The sequence below is a fragment of the Contarinia nasturtii genome, unplaced genomic scaffold, assembly GCF_009176525.2.
Source record: "Contarinia nasturtii isolate CC-2019 unplaced genomic scaffold, AAFC_CNas_1.1 Cnas_scaffold_78, whole genome shotgun sequence".
In the NCBI taxonomy this organism is placed as follows: domain Eukaryota; kingdom Metazoa; phylum Arthropoda; class Insecta; order Diptera; family Cecidomyiidae; genus Contarinia; species Contarinia nasturtii.
This window is the reverse complement of record NW_022197436.1, coordinates 25591-43263: the sequence shown is the minus strand read 5'-3', so window position 1 is coordinate 43263 and position 17673 is coordinate 25591. Positions and strand designations below refer to the sequence as shown.

The 17673-nt window shown below is 33.8% G+C and overlaps 4 protein-coding genes across 4 annotated transcripts; all 4 read right to left on the bottom strand.

The window, feature by feature from the left end:
- Window positions 1-2057: 2057 nt before the first annotated feature.
- Window positions 2058-6099, bottom strand: LOC116337548. The gene is made up of 2 exons (XM_031762208.1): window positions 4535-6099; window positions 2058-3729 (listed from the first exon to the last, which is right to left on the bottom strand). Exons 1-2 carry the CDS (start codon window positions 6032-6034, stop codon window positions 2215-2217), a joined length of 3015 nt encoding a protein of 1004 aa, XP_031618068.1. The 5' UTR covers window positions 6035-6099; the 3' UTR covers window positions 2058-2214.
- Window positions 6100-6902: 803 nt separating this feature from the next.
- On the bottom strand, window positions 6903-8472 carry LOC116337537 (probable cytochrome P450 313a4). Its single transcript, XM_031762196.1, has one exon. The coding sequence runs from the start codon at window positions 8470-8472 to the stop codon at window positions 6970-6972; it is 1503 nt and encodes a 500-aa protein (XP_031618056.1). The 3' UTR covers window positions 6903-6969.
- A 3086-nt stretch (window positions 8473-11558) lies between these two features.
- Window positions 11559-13544, bottom strand: LOC116352546 (probable cytochrome P450 313a4). Its single transcript, XM_031785236.1, has 2 exons — window positions 11696-13544; window positions 11559-11605 (listed from the first exon to the last, which is right to left on the bottom strand). The coding sequence occupies exon 1, from the start codon at window positions 13310-13312 to the stop codon at window positions 11810-11812; it is 1503 nt and encodes a 500-aa protein (XP_031641096.1). The 5' UTR covers window positions 13313-13544; the 3' UTR covers window positions 11559-11605; window positions 11696-11809.
- Window positions 13545-14940: 1396 nt separating this feature from the next.
- On the bottom strand, window positions 14941-16254 carry LOC116336801 (unsaturated rhamnogalacturonyl hydrolase YteR-like). The gene has a single exon (XM_031760946.1). The coding sequence runs from the start codon at window positions 16181-16183 to the stop codon at window positions 14996-14998; it is 1188 nt and encodes a 395-aa protein (XP_031616806.1). The 5' UTR covers window positions 16184-16254; the 3' UTR covers window positions 14941-14995.
- Between the last annotated feature and the right edge of the window lie 1419 nt (window positions 16255-17673).

Genomic DNA, 17673 nt, shown 5'->3' with positions numbered 1-17673 from the left:
ATCGTCCAATTTGATGATTATTTCGATTAATTTATCATTGTTTTGTAAATAACAGTGAATAATATTCAAACAATTATAAATGCAGTTCCGTATAGGAAATAAGCAAATGAAACAAAAGGTGCATACTGTGATCGATACATCGATATTGTATTGCATAACTTACAAGTAATACCTAGGGGGTAGACACAAATTTTTACTATAGAAAACTAAAAGTATACTAGAATCTACTTGAGAACAAATGTTCATATTGATTCTTCGACCGATCCATACAAAATACAATGCCAATACTTTTCATCTTATGATGAGATTAACGGTACATTTTTGTAAACAAAATATTTGCGTTCAGTGAGAACAATGGTTTCTATTGTTCTCCGTATAAATGTCTTCACACTGGCAATGCGATTCATTTGGCTCAATACTAGAAATACTAGCAGAATATTTGCGTTTTTGTTTATATACTAAAAGAAACTAAAAGAAACTCAATACATATTAAATGAAACTAAATATACTAGAAATTGGTGTCTATCCCCTAAGGTAATATAGTAAAACCTTCCAATTGTTTCAACATATTCACAAATAATGGAAACCATATTTGCAAGCAGTTGAACCTGCATATAGCGGATCCGATCTTAAATAAAATAGAATAAGAAAAGACAAAATGTGAATTTTAAATAAAAGAAAAGTTCGTCAACCTTACACCTACCTTTTTACGATACGTTTTAAAATGCACCATTCAATGTATATTAAGAATTTACTTTTGAATAATAATTTAACGAAATCAATTAAACATTAGATGTCAAATGGATACATTAATTTTAACCGCACATAAAGATTAATTATACATGTGCCCGTTCAGTATTTCAAATGAAACGACACCATTAGTGTCATACCATTAGTTGTGTTACGATTGTTTCTGTAAACACAACAGAATAATAAGTAAAGATTTTCTTTTATATTCAATAATTGGAAAATTTAAATTTAAGAAAATCTATTTTTTCTTCTCAAATTTGTGTGTTTAGATCTGGGTGTGGCTCTTCTGATTTTAATTTTGACCAACTTACAACTTTCTGGCCTTTCACGGATATCAAAGAAACATAGCTGCCACACACAAAAAAAGTATTTGTTTAAAAATTGAAACAAAATTGCAAATCTGACATCAAGTCCGGATTCTACATAATCCAAATTCATTATAAATGAATAAATTATAATGAATTTGATTGGAAACGAACACGTAGATTTATTCCTTCCTTGGTCATACCATCTTTATATAATAAATAAATTATCAACTCTATATTAGCTTTAGATATGACCGAATGGACTTTTATTTCGTTCTTACACTCGAAGTGATTTTTCATTGATTACTTCGAGCATAAGGTGTATTTTCACACGAATATCCTCAAACTTCAAATCCGTGATGAATTTGTAACTCCGCAACAAATGGACGATAGTGATTTTGATCGATATCATTGCGTATTTAAATGCGGTACAATTTCTGGCTCCGCCCAAAAATGGGATCGTTTTTTATTTTCCCTTAACCAATTCAATATCGGCGGATGGCTTTCTACCGAGGAATGGTACTGGTGACAGTAGTAAATAATCGTCATGTCCACTGTAGTCGACATAGTTGGTTTGAAGAATATTTGAAATATTCAATTTGAATTAAATTGGGTTGATTTTCGCTATAAACGTCAAATCGGTGAAAAAATTTATGAAAAAGAAAGCCATGAAATGAAAAATATTACTGAGCGCATAATATACGTCTATATATCTTGTTTATCAATATAGTCATGGAAGATGGTTCACATTCATGGCAGATTATTATATTTATATTTTTTACATTTATATTTTATATTTATTTAGTCAATATTTAACGGAGCAAGTGTTACAATGGAATTGTCAGTTTCAATTAAACTGAATTTATCGAACAGAAGTGAGCTATTTGTAACAGAGAGTAAATTTAGATTGACAATTTCGAAAATTAATCATTTTTATTGCCATCTTTGAATTTCTGCTTGGTTTATTGAACTTTTAAACGAATTTGTTCTATTATTTGGGAAGATGAAATTTGTCAATTAAAAAAAAAACTTCTCATGTCATTTTTACTATACATTTTTAAATATATTTATTCATTTAACTGCACTTTAGTTCCTCTGCTGCAAAATAATTTACCACCCTCTGAAAATTGACCACTGTGAACATTGCTATATGTCCCTTCTAAAAGTTACGAACTTCCATTCGAAGTGGTTTTTCATTGATTACTTCGAGTACAAGGTGTGTCTTCAAACGAATATCTTCAAACTTCAAATTCGTGATGAATTTGTATCTCCGCAGCAAATGGGCGAGAGTTATTTTGGCCGATATCATAGCGTATTTCATTCCAATACAATTTCTGGCTCCTCCTGAAAATGGGATGTAACTAAATGGTGGTCGTTTTGCAATGTTTTCGGGTAAAAATCGATCTGGATCAAATTCAAGTGCGTTTTCACCCCAAATCTTTGGATTCCGATGTAAATGCAAAATATTAATTACAACAAATGCACCTCGAGGAATAATTCCTTTAGCCAATTCTATATTGGCGGATGGTTTACGAACAATGAATGGTACTGGTGACAACAAACGAAGTGATTCTTTAATCACACGTTCCAAGTACTGCATTCGAGATAAATTTTCTTGTGTCACATCCGAATCGGCTGAATCAAAAATCGATCGCAGTTCCTCCACCACCAAATCTTGGTGCTTTTGATTGATGGCCAACATCAATAGAGTACCAAATACAGTGATGGATGATGTATCAATGCCAGCTAGAATGATCACACGCATTTGATCCAAAACATTTTCATGGCTGAATACTCCTTCTTGTTCCAAAATCAGGCATTTTTCGAGAATATTTGTTACATTTTTCTCTTTGGCTTCCTCTAAATAATTAATAACTTGGGGTTTCAACGACTGTAATTCCTTCACTTTCTTTTCGTATATATCATCAATGAATTGATTACCGTATTTCAATGGAATCTTTTCATCGCGGCCAACTTTCGATATATTCCACATGAAATCCCATCGCAGCCAAAATCTTGTAATTCGGTATTGAATATTATTCATAATTAACTTAGCAACGTCATATAAAAATGCACCGCGTCCGTTCGATTGTAAATGCATGTCCGTTCCCATCGTTGTTCGAATAATCATATCAATCATTCCAATGAAGATCGTTCGATAAAAATTGCCAGGCTCTTGAAGAAACGGTTTCATTTGTTTGACTAGAATGCGCGATTTGTGATTTAATAATGGCACATAACTTTGCAACATTTTCAAATTAAATGCTGTGTTCAGCGCACGACGATGTGGCTTCCAAATTTCCCGATTGGTTGCGATGATCGAGGTTTTACATTTTGCGTGGTCGTAAAAATATGGCTTATTCAGGCAATCATCACTTGATAGAAGAATTTGAATATCTTGCGGTTCACAAACTAAAATGATCAAAATTGGTCCAAACCATAGGCTCATAGATGTTTGTTTTACCTCATCAATGGCTTTAAATATAATGTCTATGTATTCGTCACTAGATTTTCCGATGAATCGGGCAGCTACACCTAAAACGGGTAATTGTTTCGGTGATTTGAAATTTCGTAGTTTTAGTTTGGTAAACCATTTTCGAATTTCTCCGTAAATAATAAAAATGATGGAAATTATCAAAATTATTGCTATCACGACGCCCATTTTGATTGTAATGAAAATTACATGCACCGATTATCACAGCTCTGTTGTTACTGACTGCACAGACAAGATATGACAAAAATTGAAAACCACTATATGAAATATACCGCACTGTTTCATGGAAACAGTTGACATTATTCTAATATTCAATGGAACAGTACAAAGTATAATAAAGCGAAATTAACTTAACTTAACTTAAGTTTTGTTGAGTAATCCGAATTCTTCATTAATAGAGTATTTGAATTAATGAACTTGAAGAGAAATATTTGTTGGAATTCATTATTTATTCATTTGACATTAATCCAAATTCACATTGTTTTTTTTTTTAAATTACACTTGATCTACAATAAACCAATGCATTCATGCCTTATTAATAACGAATAATGCAATGGATCCATAAATACACATTCAATTATACACAAACGTGTCAAAGCAACCGGTTGAATTTTTATATTGTATAAGGCAACTACCGAAACGAAAATGAGCTATATATAATAAGTATGCCACACAAAAAAATTTGCGGTAAAATTTAATGCAAATGCGGTTAAAATTTAGACATTTGGATACTTCTGTATTAGAATTTACTGCAATTTACCGCATTCATACGAAAATGACCGCACACGTATAAGACTCAAAATCAAACACTCAGTCTTATGCGTGTGCGGTCATTTTTGTATGAATGCGGTAAATTGCGGTGAATTCTAATACAGACAAATGATGAAATTTTACCGCATTACCTTTAAATTTAACCACACACTACTCATTAACCGCATTTGCATAAAATTTTACCGCAAATTTTTTTGTGTGTGTGTGTCTTCTAAAAATTACGAACTTCCATTCGAAGTGGTTTTTCATTGATTACTTCGAGTACAAGGTGTGTCTTCAAACGAATATCTTCGAACTTCAAATTCGTGATGAATTTGTATCTCCGCAGCATATGGGCGAGAGTTATTTTGGTCGACATCATAGCGTATTTCATTCCAATACAATTTCTGGCTCCTCCTGAAAATGGGATGTAACTAAATAGTGGTCGTTTTGCAATGTTTTCGGGTAAGAATCGATCTGGATCAAATTCAAGCGCGTTTTCACCCCAAATCTTTGGATTCCGATGTAAATGCAAAATATTAATTACAACAAATGCACCTCGAGGAATAATTCCTTTGGCCGATTCAATATCGGCGGATGGCTTTCGAATGATAAATGGTACTGGTGACAGCAATCGAAGTGTTTCTTTAATCACACGTTCCAAGTACTGCATTCGAGATAAATTTTCTTGTGTCACATCCGAATCGGCTGAATCAAAAATCGATCGCAGTTCCTCCACCACCAAATCCTGATGCTTTTCATTGATGGCCAACATCAATAGAGTGCCAAATACAGTGATTGATGATGTATCAATGCCAGCTAGAATGATCACACGCATTTGATCCAAAACATTTTCATGGCTGAATACTCCTTCTTGTTCCAAAATCAGGCATTTTTCGAGAATATTTGTTGCATTTTTCTCTTTGGCTTCCTCTAAATAGTCAATTCCCTGCGATTTTAACAACCTTAATTCATTCACTTTTTTCTCATATATCTCATCAATGGAACGGTTGCCGTTTTTTAATGGAATCTTTTCGTCGCGGCCAACTTTCGATATATTCCACATGAAATCCCATCGCAGCCAACATCTTGTAATTCGGTATTGAATATTATTCATGACTGATTTTACAATGTCGTACAAAACTACACCACGTCCGTTCAACTGTAAGTTCATTTCTGTTCCCATTGTTGTTTTGGTTATCATATCAATCATTCCAATGAAAATTGTTCGATACAAGTCGCCAGGTTCTTGAAGAAACGGTTCCATTTGTTTGATTATAATGCACGATTTGTGATTAAATATTGACACAAAGCTTTGTAAAATTTTCAAATTGAATGCTGTGTTCAGCGCACGACGATGTGGCTTCCATACTTCACGATTGGTTGCGATGATCGACGTTTTACATTTCATGTGTTCGTAAAGATACGGCTTATTCAGGCAATCATCGCTTGTTAAAATGGTTTCAATGTCTGGTGGTTCTGATATAAAAATCGCTAAAAATGGACCAAACCACACTTGAATCGGCGTCGATTTCACTTCGTCAAATATATCAAACACTATATTTATAAATTCTTCATTTGATTTTCCGATTACCCGGCCAGCTACACCCAAAATGGGCAATTGTTTCGGCGATTCAAAATTCCGCATTTTTCTTTTGATAAACCATTTTCGTATTTCTCCGTAGATTATAAAAATGACCGAAATGATCAAAATCGTTGCCAGCACTGCACTCATTTTTACTTGAAGTTGAAGACGACCGATTTGTTGAGCGATGAAATGGACAACTGAAACCACACGAATTCTTGTATACTGATTATATAAATGAAAATGGATTGATGCAAATTAAGGCCCATACCAATAAAAATTAAATAAACTTGAATACAATTTCATATCAACAGAATACATTGTTGCAATACAATTATACCAAAGAGAATCCAAACCTCATTTCAAAAATAGTTCGAAAATGCAACAAAGTAAGCAAAGTCTTGACACACTTTCGCCACATAAATTAGTCGAAGTGACAAGTAAAGGTACCCAAAAATGTTAATTAAAAAACTGCATTTTCGGAATATTCTAATCCAAGTACGCACTGTTGTTGCAATCTATTTGCGTTGTGTACTTCAAGTGGTAATCTTCTAGTATCATATCACGGAAATTGATGGCTGAATATCGGATGCAATTAATCAATCCAAGAATTCCCGAATCATCACTCTTTTCTTCCATCACGATGGTGACTCCACTTTTAACGGCTTCTTTGAGCGGCTGAAGCCATCTAAATGTCACATATTTTGAATCGAGTTGAAGCAATATGAGAGAGTAAATTTAAGAAAATTTAAATTCATCAAAATATTGTCCGACCAATAAATCAAACACATAATCAATATTGTTTTTTTCCTCAAATTTCTGTGTGGCTTTAAATCAGGGTGTGGCTTTTTTGATTTTCTTTTTAATCCAAATTCACTATAAATAAATCACAATAAAATTGATTGGAAATGAACACGTAGATTTATTCCTTATTATTTGGCCCTTGTCCATACCATCTTTATATTATAAATAAATTATAAATTCTATATTAACCTTAAATATGACTGGTTGGGTTTTTTATATATTTTATAAGACGCAATACAACTTCGAATATGAAAACGAACTACAATAAATTTGTGTCCCTTCTAAAAATTACGTTCTTCCATTCGAAGCGGTTTTTCATTGATTACTTCCAACACGAGGTGTGCCTTCACACGAATATCCTCAAACTTCAAATTCGTGATGAATTTGTATCTCCGCAGCAAATGGGCGATAGTGATTTTGGCCGATATCATTGCGTATTTTAATGCGATACAATTTCTGGCTCCGCCTGAAAATGGGATGTAACTAAATGGTGGTCGTTTTGCAATGTTTCCGGGTAAAAATCGATCTGGATCAAATTCAAGCGCGTTTTCACCCCAAATCTTTGGATTTCGATGTAAATGCAAGATATTAATTACAACAAATGCACCTCGAGGAATAATTCCTTTAGCCAATTCAATATTGGCGGATGGTTTACGAACAATGAATGGTGTTGGTGAGAGTAATCGAAGTGATTCTTTAATCACACGTTCCAAGTACTGCATTCGAGATAAATCGTCTTGTGTCACATCCGAATCGGCTGAATCGAAAATCGATCGCAGTTCCTCCACCACCAAATCCTGATGCTTTTGATTCATGGCTAACAATAGTAAAGTGCCAAATACAGCTATTGCTGATGTATCCATGCCAGCTAAAACGATCAAACGCATTTGATCCAAAACATTTTCATGACTGAATACTCCTTCTTGTTCCAAAATCAGGCATTTGTCGAGAAAATTTGTTGCATTCTTCTCTTTGACTTCCTCTAAATAGTCAATTCCTTGCAATTTCAACGATTGCAACTCATTCACTCTTTTTTCATATAATTCATCAATGAAACCGTAGCCATTTTTCAACGGAATCTTTTCGTCGTGGCCAACTTTCGATATATTCCACATGAAATCCCATCGAAACCAAAATCTTGTGATTCGGTACTGAATATTATTCATGATTAATTTTGCAATGTTGTATAAATATGCACCGCGTCCGTTCAGCTGTAAATTCATTTCTGTTCCCATTGTTGTTTTAGTAACCATATCAATCATTCCAATGTAGATCATTCGATATATATCACCTGGCTCTTGAAGAAACGGCTCCATTTGTTCGATTAGAATGCGTGATTTGTGATTTAATAATGGCACATAACTTTGCAACATTTTCAAATTAAATGCTGTGTTCAGCGCACGACGATGTGGCTTCCAAATTTCCCGATTGGTTGCGATGAGCGAAGTTTTACATTTCGCGTGTTCGTAAAAATACGGCTTATTCAGGCAATCATCGCTTGTTAAAATGGTTTCAATGTCTGGCGGTTCAGATATGCCAATCATTAAAAACGGACCCAACCACACTTGGATCGGCGTCGATTTTACTTCATCAAATATATCAAATACTATATCTATAATGTCTTCATTTGGCTTTCCGATGAACCGGGCAGCTACACCCAACATGGGCAATTGTCTCGGTGATTCAAAATTCCGTATTTTTCTTTTGACAAACCATTTTCGTAATTCCCCATATAGTATGAAAATAATCGAAATAATCAAAATCGTTGCTAGCACTGCACTCATTTTCACTTGAAACCAAACAAATGTTTATTCAAGATTAGAAAAGCTTCTTATTTAAAAACTTGATTTTCATCCCAACTTTCCTACAGCAAATGAACAATTGAATGAAAACAAATTGAAATCATTTTATCGTATAGGTTCTCTGAAATCGACAAACTACATTGTTGCATGACAACTGTACAAATTAAACAACAAACGTAAGAGTATCAAACTATTTGCAGATATTCGTGCATTATCCACTACTAATCCAACTTCCGTGTATTTGCCAACGGTTGATTGAGCTATTAAAGATTGTTTGCACGACAAGACTCGTAAATTGATCGAACAAAATTATCTAAATTACATTTTTATTTGACGAATGTTAATGCCAATTATAATTATTTAACCCAACAAACCTTCGAGATATTCACGTAAAAATCGTTTGTTCTTCAAGTTGAAATTATTGTGCATTGATCATATCGAGAGTCAGATGTGATTTACGTAAATGCAGATTAATTTGATGGAATAAAACGAATATGTTTAGTATTGTGTGATAAAAGTTCTCTATTTCAAAAGTAGCTTTTGTTGAATGATGTATTGAAGTACCAAATAGTAATAAATTACAAATTCACAGCTTTATCGGTGATTTTTTATTCCATTTTTAAGGTTATTGTTTTATTGCAATACATGAATGACATTGATTTATCGACAACTTTGACATTAAAAATAGAAAAAGCTGGCTATTCCTGCGTCAGTTCAGGTGCTTGTTGTTTGAATTTCTGAAATATTTCGCGATTAATTTTCTTCAGCAAACTGTATCGATTTGCCCCCAAGCATATTTTCGCATTCACCGGAACTTCCATGTACTGATCTACACCAAACTGAATTTGTCAATGACATGGCCGAATATGCCATCGTTGCAAACATTGACAAAATTTATGCTGACGCAGACGGTGAAGAAATCAATGGATTTTAAATATTAAATTTGTGTTACGTTTCATGGCCAACATCAATTTATCAATGTTATTTCTGTTTCAGCATCTGACCAAAAAGAAAACACTCAAATCTTACCTTCGATTGGTTTCCATGTTTTGTAGCCATATGATGATTGAGATTTGATTTGCGAGCAAGAACGTCACCACAAATATTGCATGTGAATGAACCAGATTTCGGTGGTCGTAATGTTTTTGTGGCGTTTACAATCATTGTATTAACTTCAGTCTCGGTTAATTCTTTTATGCTTTCTCAAACAGTGTTCCTTCAGATTGGCTTTTCTGGCCAAAAACTGTGCACATTCGGAACAGCGGTACGCTGCGTCGAGAACAGAATAAGTGGTAGCGTTGTTTGTATGTTTTGGCTTGAGCGCTGAAATACTGAATATAGAAAATGTACACAAACTATCAAAACTCAAAAGACGAACACACACAGCTGCCTACAGTGGCACCATCCTTGAACTGTTTTGCAATTTGATGGAATAAAGCGAATATGTGATGCCTGCAATTAAATATACACAAAAATCTAGGGATGTATATTCAAAATGCTAGCGAGGTCGAATTATTTTTTTTTCAATCATCTCATTCAACTCTACCTAAAGTCTCCTTAAGTATACCAAACAGTGATGAGCACATTAGCTGGCTAATTTGCCATCACTGTGTACACCGGCTAACGAATGCGTAAGCCAGCACTAACACACGTCAGGAGAATTGGACGTTTTCACACGCATACTATCATACACAGTCACACAGACAGTGTAGACAGTTAGCTGGCTAACGATTGGTGTACACCAAATGTTGGTATACACCGAGGCTAAGACAACGCTGGCTAACGCAAAACCATCACTGATACCAAAAAAACAAAAAAAGTGTACCTGAAAAAAATTATTCATGGATCAATATTTCGGTATATTCAACTTGCCGCTAGGCTTCACTAACACGGAAACTATTTTTAGTCTCCACGTTTTTATAGTCCTAATCAAGTCTACCTAAAGTCTACCTTTAGAATAATATATTTTTACCTTGCTCTTTTCTAATTTTATCCATTTTTTATGTGTAGCTTTAAATTAATCGTTCACCTTAAAGTGATATATATTATGAATATCTAAACTGAGGAAAACGCTACACAAGCGATGATATATTCTTGAGGTAGACTTAAGGTAGAGACCTTAAAAATGTAAAGATCCGTAAGATTCAACTAACTACCAACAGTTCACCGATCATTTCTTTTCTTCGTTATTTTTGAACTGAAATTTGTCGTCAATGATCGCGTCCATGCAAGAGATGAACTTGCTATCGAAACACACGCTATTTTCTAATTGACCATTTTCATCCGATGTCCGCTATGCTTATTCTCGCTCATTTTTAACTGCTATAGTAAATGATAAACTGAAACTAAAATTTTTTGTTGCGTACTGATTGTATGAATGTGGTTTGATGCAAATAATCGAAGAAAAAATTTAAATCGAAAACGTGTTAATATCGAAAAAAATACAATGTTGCAACGGCATAATAATCACCGATATATGTAGATTATACACTTATGCATTAATCATTGGTAGCGATTTGGATCAATTTAAAGCATTCGGCTTTGAATTTCGAAGACAATTCATGATTTTTATTGCGCTAATTGCAATTGATATTTCTCGTTTTATTAGATGACGTCAATGCTTGCGTGAAAGAAATTGATTTATCCGTAATCTGTCTAAAAACGTAAAACTACATTTTATGTCCGAATTTATTGATCTCATCAAATACAGCAATAAAAAAGATTCATCTAAATCATAAGCAAGTAAAATGAAAGAGAATTAAAACGTAAAATATTTTTTTTTTCTTCACATTTTTACTATTCAAGTTAAGTTCACAATTCAAATTGAAGTATAAATCTAATTTCCGTTGATGAACATTGGGACTATGACATCTCTGAGGCATATTTTTCAAATGTGATTGATTTCAAAAAAGCAATTGGTAAAACTTATTCAACAAATAGTCACATTTGAAAAATATGCCTCACAGATGTCAAAAATGGTAAATTTAATTCGTTGTTGATTGATTTTATATTCAATCTACCAAACTTGAATTAAAAATACCACATTTTTTTCTTTCTGTGCAGTTACTGCGTCGACTATTGCTATAGATGGGTCACAGATTACAGATGCTTTCCACTATGAACAAAAAATAAAAAAGTTAAAAATAAATGCTTGTGTAATATTGCAAGAAAACGAGCTTAATTTAAGAAAAATGAGTTTACTTACTATGAAAAAAGTTCAAAAAATTTGCATTGATATTGTAAATTGAATAAAATGTTGAATTTTAAGCCGCATTAAGATTAAGTTTGAATTGATATATCTTCTAAAATGTAACTTTTGTTAAAAGTTCCGTACTTCCATTCGAAGTGGTTTATCATTGGAAATTTCGAGTATAAGGTGAGTGATCACACGAATATCCTCAAACTTCAAATCCGTGTTGAATTTGTATCTTCGTAGCAAATGGGCGAGAATGATTTTGGCCGATATCATTGCGTATTTCATTCCAATACAATTTCTGGCTCCTCCTGAAAATGGGATGTAACTAAATGGTGGTCGTTTCGCGACGTTTTCGGGTAAAAATCGATCTGGATCAAATTCAAGCGCGTTTTCACCCCAAACTTTTGGATTCCGATGTAAATGGAAGATATTAATTACAATCAATGCACCTTGCGGAATAATTCCATTTGATAATTTTATATCAGTGGATGATTTTCGGCCAATGATTGGCCCTGGTGGTAACAATCGAAGCGTTTCTTTAATCACACGTTCCAAGTACTGCATTCGAGATAAATCGTCTTGTGTCACATCCGAATCGGCTGAATCGAAAATCGATCGCAGTTCCTCCACCACCAAATCCTGATGCTTTTGATTCATGGCTAACAATAGTAAAGTTGCAAACACAGCGATTGATGATGTATCAATGCCAGCAAAAAAAATCACAAGCATTTGATCCCTAACATTTTCATGACTGAATACTCCTTCTTGTTCCAAAATCAGGCATTTTTCGAGAATATTTGTTTCATTTTTCTCTTTGACCTCCTCCAAATAGTCAATTCCTTGCGATTTCAACGACTGTAATTCCTTCACTTTATTTTCATATAATTTTTCGATAAAGTCGTAACCGTTTTTTAAAGAAATCTTTTCGTCACGCCCTACTTTCGATATATTCCACATGAAATCCCATCGAAACCAAAATCTTGTTAGTCGATACTGAATATTATTCATGATTGATTTGACAGTGTCGTAGAAAAATGCACCACGTCCGTCCAGCTGTAAATTCATTTCTGTTCCCATTGTTGTTTTGGTAACCATGTCAATCATACCAATGAAGATCGTTCGATATACATTTCCAGGCTCTTGAAGAAACGGTTCCATCTGTTTGATTAGAACGTGTGTTTTTTGGTTCAACAAAGGCACAAAACTTTGTAACATTTTTAAATTAAATGCTGGGTTCAGTGCACGACGATGTGGCTTCCATACTTCACGATTGGTTGCGACGATCGACGTTTTACACTTCAAATGATCATAAAAATACGGCTTGTTCAGGCAGTCAGGACTCGTTAATATGGTTTGAATATCTTGTGGCTCGGATATTCCAATTACTAAAAATGGACCCAACCACACTTGAATCGGCGTCGATTTCACTTCGTCAAATATATCAAACACTATATTTATAAAGTCTTCATTTGACTTTCCGATGAACCGGCCAGCTACACCCAAAATGGGCAATTGCTTCGGCGATTTAATATTTCGCATCTTCCTTTTGAGAAACCATTTTCGTATTTCCCCGTAAATAATGAAACTTGACAATATTATAAATATCGAGATTAAAACGTGAAACATTGTTTCCACAAATTTTATATGAATTTACTAAAATGAAAAGGTTTAAACAAATAAATAAATAATAATGTTGCTGCGACAGAATTAAAATTGTAAACGATTCGGAATCGATCCACTCCGTACTATAGATTGGTGATTGTCAGACTGATTTGCTTTTATCACTTTCAGCTAACCATAAGATAACTCAAATCCAAGATTGATGCGTGACAGACAAAGAGAGAATTCACATTGTGTTTGATCTGAGGCTATTGCTTTACACAATTGAAAGGAAATAATAGCACTTGATTAGAACTATTGTATCTTTTTTATGTAATACGCAAAGATTTCGTACGTCAATTACATATAATTATGTCACGTTGTTGTCATTACATTAAGTCTTAATGACTAAGATTAATCTGTACAAAATTAGAATTAAAAGTAAACTTAGCAATGGCGTATATTTGGAATGAGCGGCGAAATACTGGAAAACCACCACATTGCGGATTGTACGGTACCAATTATCGCAGACATCGAGTCAATATTTGATTTAACGTGTGGTGTTATAGTTAGAGATTCTATTCCATCAGAAGCCGTTTTACTAATTTTTGTCCAAATTTTCAGTATTTGTAGGTCACAAATGAAAAATTCATAGTTTACAATACGAAGATAAGTCAAATAAATTTCCAAAAAGTTGAGACAGATAATATTGTGTTTCATATGTTAAACTGTGCTCATTACTTTGCAGGATTGAATGAAAACAATAGCCTCCGATTGGAACTGTTATTTCTTCTTATAAAATATAAAAGCCAAACTTACGTCAGCCATAAGTGCGTCATATTAAAGATTATTCTGCAAAAAAAAACTATTTATAGAAGATGTGTAAATCAGCATCAGTGGTGTCGATCTTACTGAAATCAAACATTCAGGTGAATCGCCAATTTTCTCAAAGAAGAATTTATTTTGAAGAAATTTATACAAATGTAATGATTCAATAGACAGTGTACTATTTGAAATTTTGGTCATGTAAAAAATTTCAAGCCTATCATTAGCGTGAATTAAATGATATTGTGTGTAAACAAATGTCATACTCGGGCAGTTCATTTGTTTTTATTGAATAAAAATGCAAAAAGTTGCTTTAATTAGAGTGAAATTGAATTGTTAAATGGATATAATATCTACAGTAAATTCCATCACGACTTGATAACGTGTAATTCGATTGAAATGTGCCATGAGCAGTGACCATGAATATATTGATATAACCTGCTTTAACAATGCCTTTTATCAGAAATTATTCAATAGGCAATATTGACAATAACACAATCAACGAGCAAATTATTCATTAATTTCTGCAGTGCAAAGCATTGTCTCTACGCTTCATAAGCCATTAATCATTTTATATAAACAATGGTTACATTTTTTGAATATCTAATCACATTTGTAGATTGAAAGAAATTTGGATGGAATTTGTATTTCTTCGGAAAAATCAAGTTAAACGGTTATTGAAAAAATGTCAGCCCAAATTTATCGAAGTTCTCAAACCCAAATCAAATGTGCTCACAAAAAATTGTTTATTGTCTTTTATTCAATTTTCACAGGTAAAAAGAGTACAAATGAAAACCATTTTAATTGTAAATACAAAAATCAATTACAAATATAGAAAAAGCTTATTGATTTTATTAACAAACGGGTGTTCATTTCAAAAAAGTTTCAGTTTTCGTGTTCGAATTCCAAACTGGCGAGAATAAAGGGGCCGGTGCCTTTCGGGTCATTGGAACGTACTTTTTCATTCACATAATATTCATAAGAAGCGTTTCGATACGGTTTTCCGCCCAAACCAGCCACAGCACAACACTGATTCAAATTAACAAGTCCATTGGGTTCGACGCTAATTAAATTTTTAACAAGTCCGTTGTATCCTTTTCTCGCATAATATTTATAGAATGCAGTTAAATAACCTTTTCGTACAGCTTTTGCAAACGTGTACACAAACATTGATGAGGCGGTAGCTTCGAGGTAGTTACCACTTTCTCCAATTTTGTCCAAAATCTGATACCAAAGTCCAGTGTTCTTGTCTTGCACTTTGACCAATGCGCGGGCGTAAGAGTTCAAGTATGATATTAATTTCTGCCTTCCGATATGATAAAATGGCAAATAATCCAGAACATCCACGATTGCCATTCCGTACCAGCCCATTGCTCTTCCCCAGAAATGCGGTGAGTGTCCGGTTTCGTTGTCAGACCAGGCCTCTTGTCTGCTTTCTTCCCATCCGTGATACAATAGGCCAGTTTTTTCATCCAACAAATGTTTTTGAACCAAATCAAATTGTAGAATGATGTCGTTGTAAGCGTTTTTAGCCTCCGTTCGATTGCTGTACATTTCGGTATAATGTGCATAAAAAGGCTCTGCCATATACAGACCATCCAGCCACATTTGTTTCGGATACATTTCTTTATGCCAGAAGCCACCTTCACTTGTTCGCGGATGTTCGCGGATTTGAGATCGAAGTAGCTGTATAGCCTTCAGATATTTTTCCTTCTTTTCGATCGGATATAAATATAACAAAACATTTCCATTGTTGAGCATATCAAGGTTATATTTTTTCAAATCGTAGGTTTTAATAGTGCCGTCCTCATTGACCATTGTTTGACCAAAATCGCTGATATAATCGTAGAATACTATGTTTTTCGTTCGTTCATAGATCTCTTTTGCACCTTTTAACACCAAACCGCTTGGATAACTCCATTTTATTTTCTTGTTGTAGTCGAGCATCCATGCTTCAGGGAAACGCTCAATCTCCGACAACATCATTCTTTGCGACCATGGTAATTGAAAAGAAATCTCCCCTTTCGCTAAAAGCACACACAAAAATGCAAATATTAACACCTTCATTGTCATTCTTTTTACAATTAATATAATATCGAGCGATTACGCTTGACGAAATGTAACTGAAATGTTCTTACACGTTTCAGTTTAATAATTTGCGAGAAATTTCCAAAAAAATCGGGTGACGCAAACATCTCTAGTAGAAGTTTACTTTCACCTTTCAGATATATGATCGATGCATACAAAGAAATAAATATTCGAGTACGGTTACTCGCATTTGCGGTGTTAGCAAAGAGTCTACCCCTCAAAATGAGTTACGCACTCTATTTTACTCAATTTTTTGTGTTAATTTCATCCAAGTGAACGCATCGTAGTGAAAGATACATAGAGATACATGTGTAGTCATATGTACGTTGAACGCATGCGGCAATGAAACATGTATCTCTTCTTTCACTACGATGTGTTCACTTGGATGAAATTAACACCAAAAATAGAGTAAAATAGAGTGCGTAACTCATTTTGAGGGGTAAATGCTCTACTAACACCGCAAGTGCGAGTAACCGTACTCGAATATTTGTTTCTGTTTAGTCATTATTTGAAGTAAAAACTGTGAAACATCTAAACACTTTGTTTGCAGGGAATAAGCAAACGATAAGATAATAAGATATTATTTTATTTATTTATTTCACCGTCTGTTCACAGACTGAATATAGCACACAAATTTTATAATAACACTTTCAATGAAACATGTTCATTGTCTATATTATAAAAACGAAATGCCATTCTTTTGTCCTTAACTCCTCCCACAATTTTCAACCGATCTTAACCAAACTTTGCACACTTATACTTTGGACCGAGATCTAGGTCACCATGAGGTTTTGGACCAAATTGGACAACTCCATCACGTTCGTTTTTTATTTTTTAAATATTTGTATGGGGGATGTCAGAATTTGTTAAAATTTGTCAAATTCGGATTCCTCGGCCCGAAATTAGGGGGAGAGGTACTTTTGAAGTTGGTTTAACGGCCGTCGTTTTATCACGGTTATAATGGTCTAACATCATTTAACATGGTTATTGAGGTCGGATAAGATGGTTCATAATGGCCTAACACGATTTCACGCGGTAAATGAGGTCAGAAATCATGGTCCATGACTTAAAATTGAAATTAATATTGAATGAACAAAATTTATGAAAGTCAAAATCTATAGAGATAGGAATGATAATAACATGCCTAGCCGAGCGAGCGGAGGCCGGCTAGTATATTTCTAAATAACCACTTGATCTACCGATTATTAAATCAAAAAATTGTCTAATTTTACAATATTGCTTCTAAAAATTTGTCTCGATGCCGATTCAAAAAATTGTTCTCGTATTAAATTGAAATTCCTACACGCTACGTAAAATGGCTGATTGTGTGCATAGTCCGACGTGAATATTCATACTTAAATTAGTTCTGTATTTTTCAAATTTCTTTGGTTCACGTTACATTGTAGTCTTGTATATACAGTTTTGGCGAACTCGACACAATTTTACCCAATAAAAGGTCATAAATTAAAAATATA

Bases quoted from the DNA above. Each gene is read 5' to 3' on its own strand.
- LOC116336801 (XM_031760946.1), bottom strand. From the start codon at position 16,183: ATGACAATGAAGGTGTTAATATTTGCATTTTTGTGTGTGCTTTTAGCG.
- LOC116352546 (XM_031785236.1), bottom strand. From the start codon at position 13,312: ATGTTTCACGTTTTAATCTCGATATTTATAATATTGTCAAGTTTCATT.
- LOC116337548 (XM_031762208.1), bottom strand. From the start codon at position 6,034: ATGAGTGCAGTGCTGGCAACGATTTTGATCATTTCGGTCATTTTTATA. The intron at 3,730-4,534 runs TAGAAGACACAC...CATGTAATTTTC, and splicing joins GAATGGAAGTTCGTAATTTT to ATTACAATCAAAATGGGCGT.
- LOC116337537 (XM_031762196.1), bottom strand. From the start codon at position 8,472: ATGAGTGCAGTGCTAGCAACGATTTTGATTATTTCGATTATTTTCATA.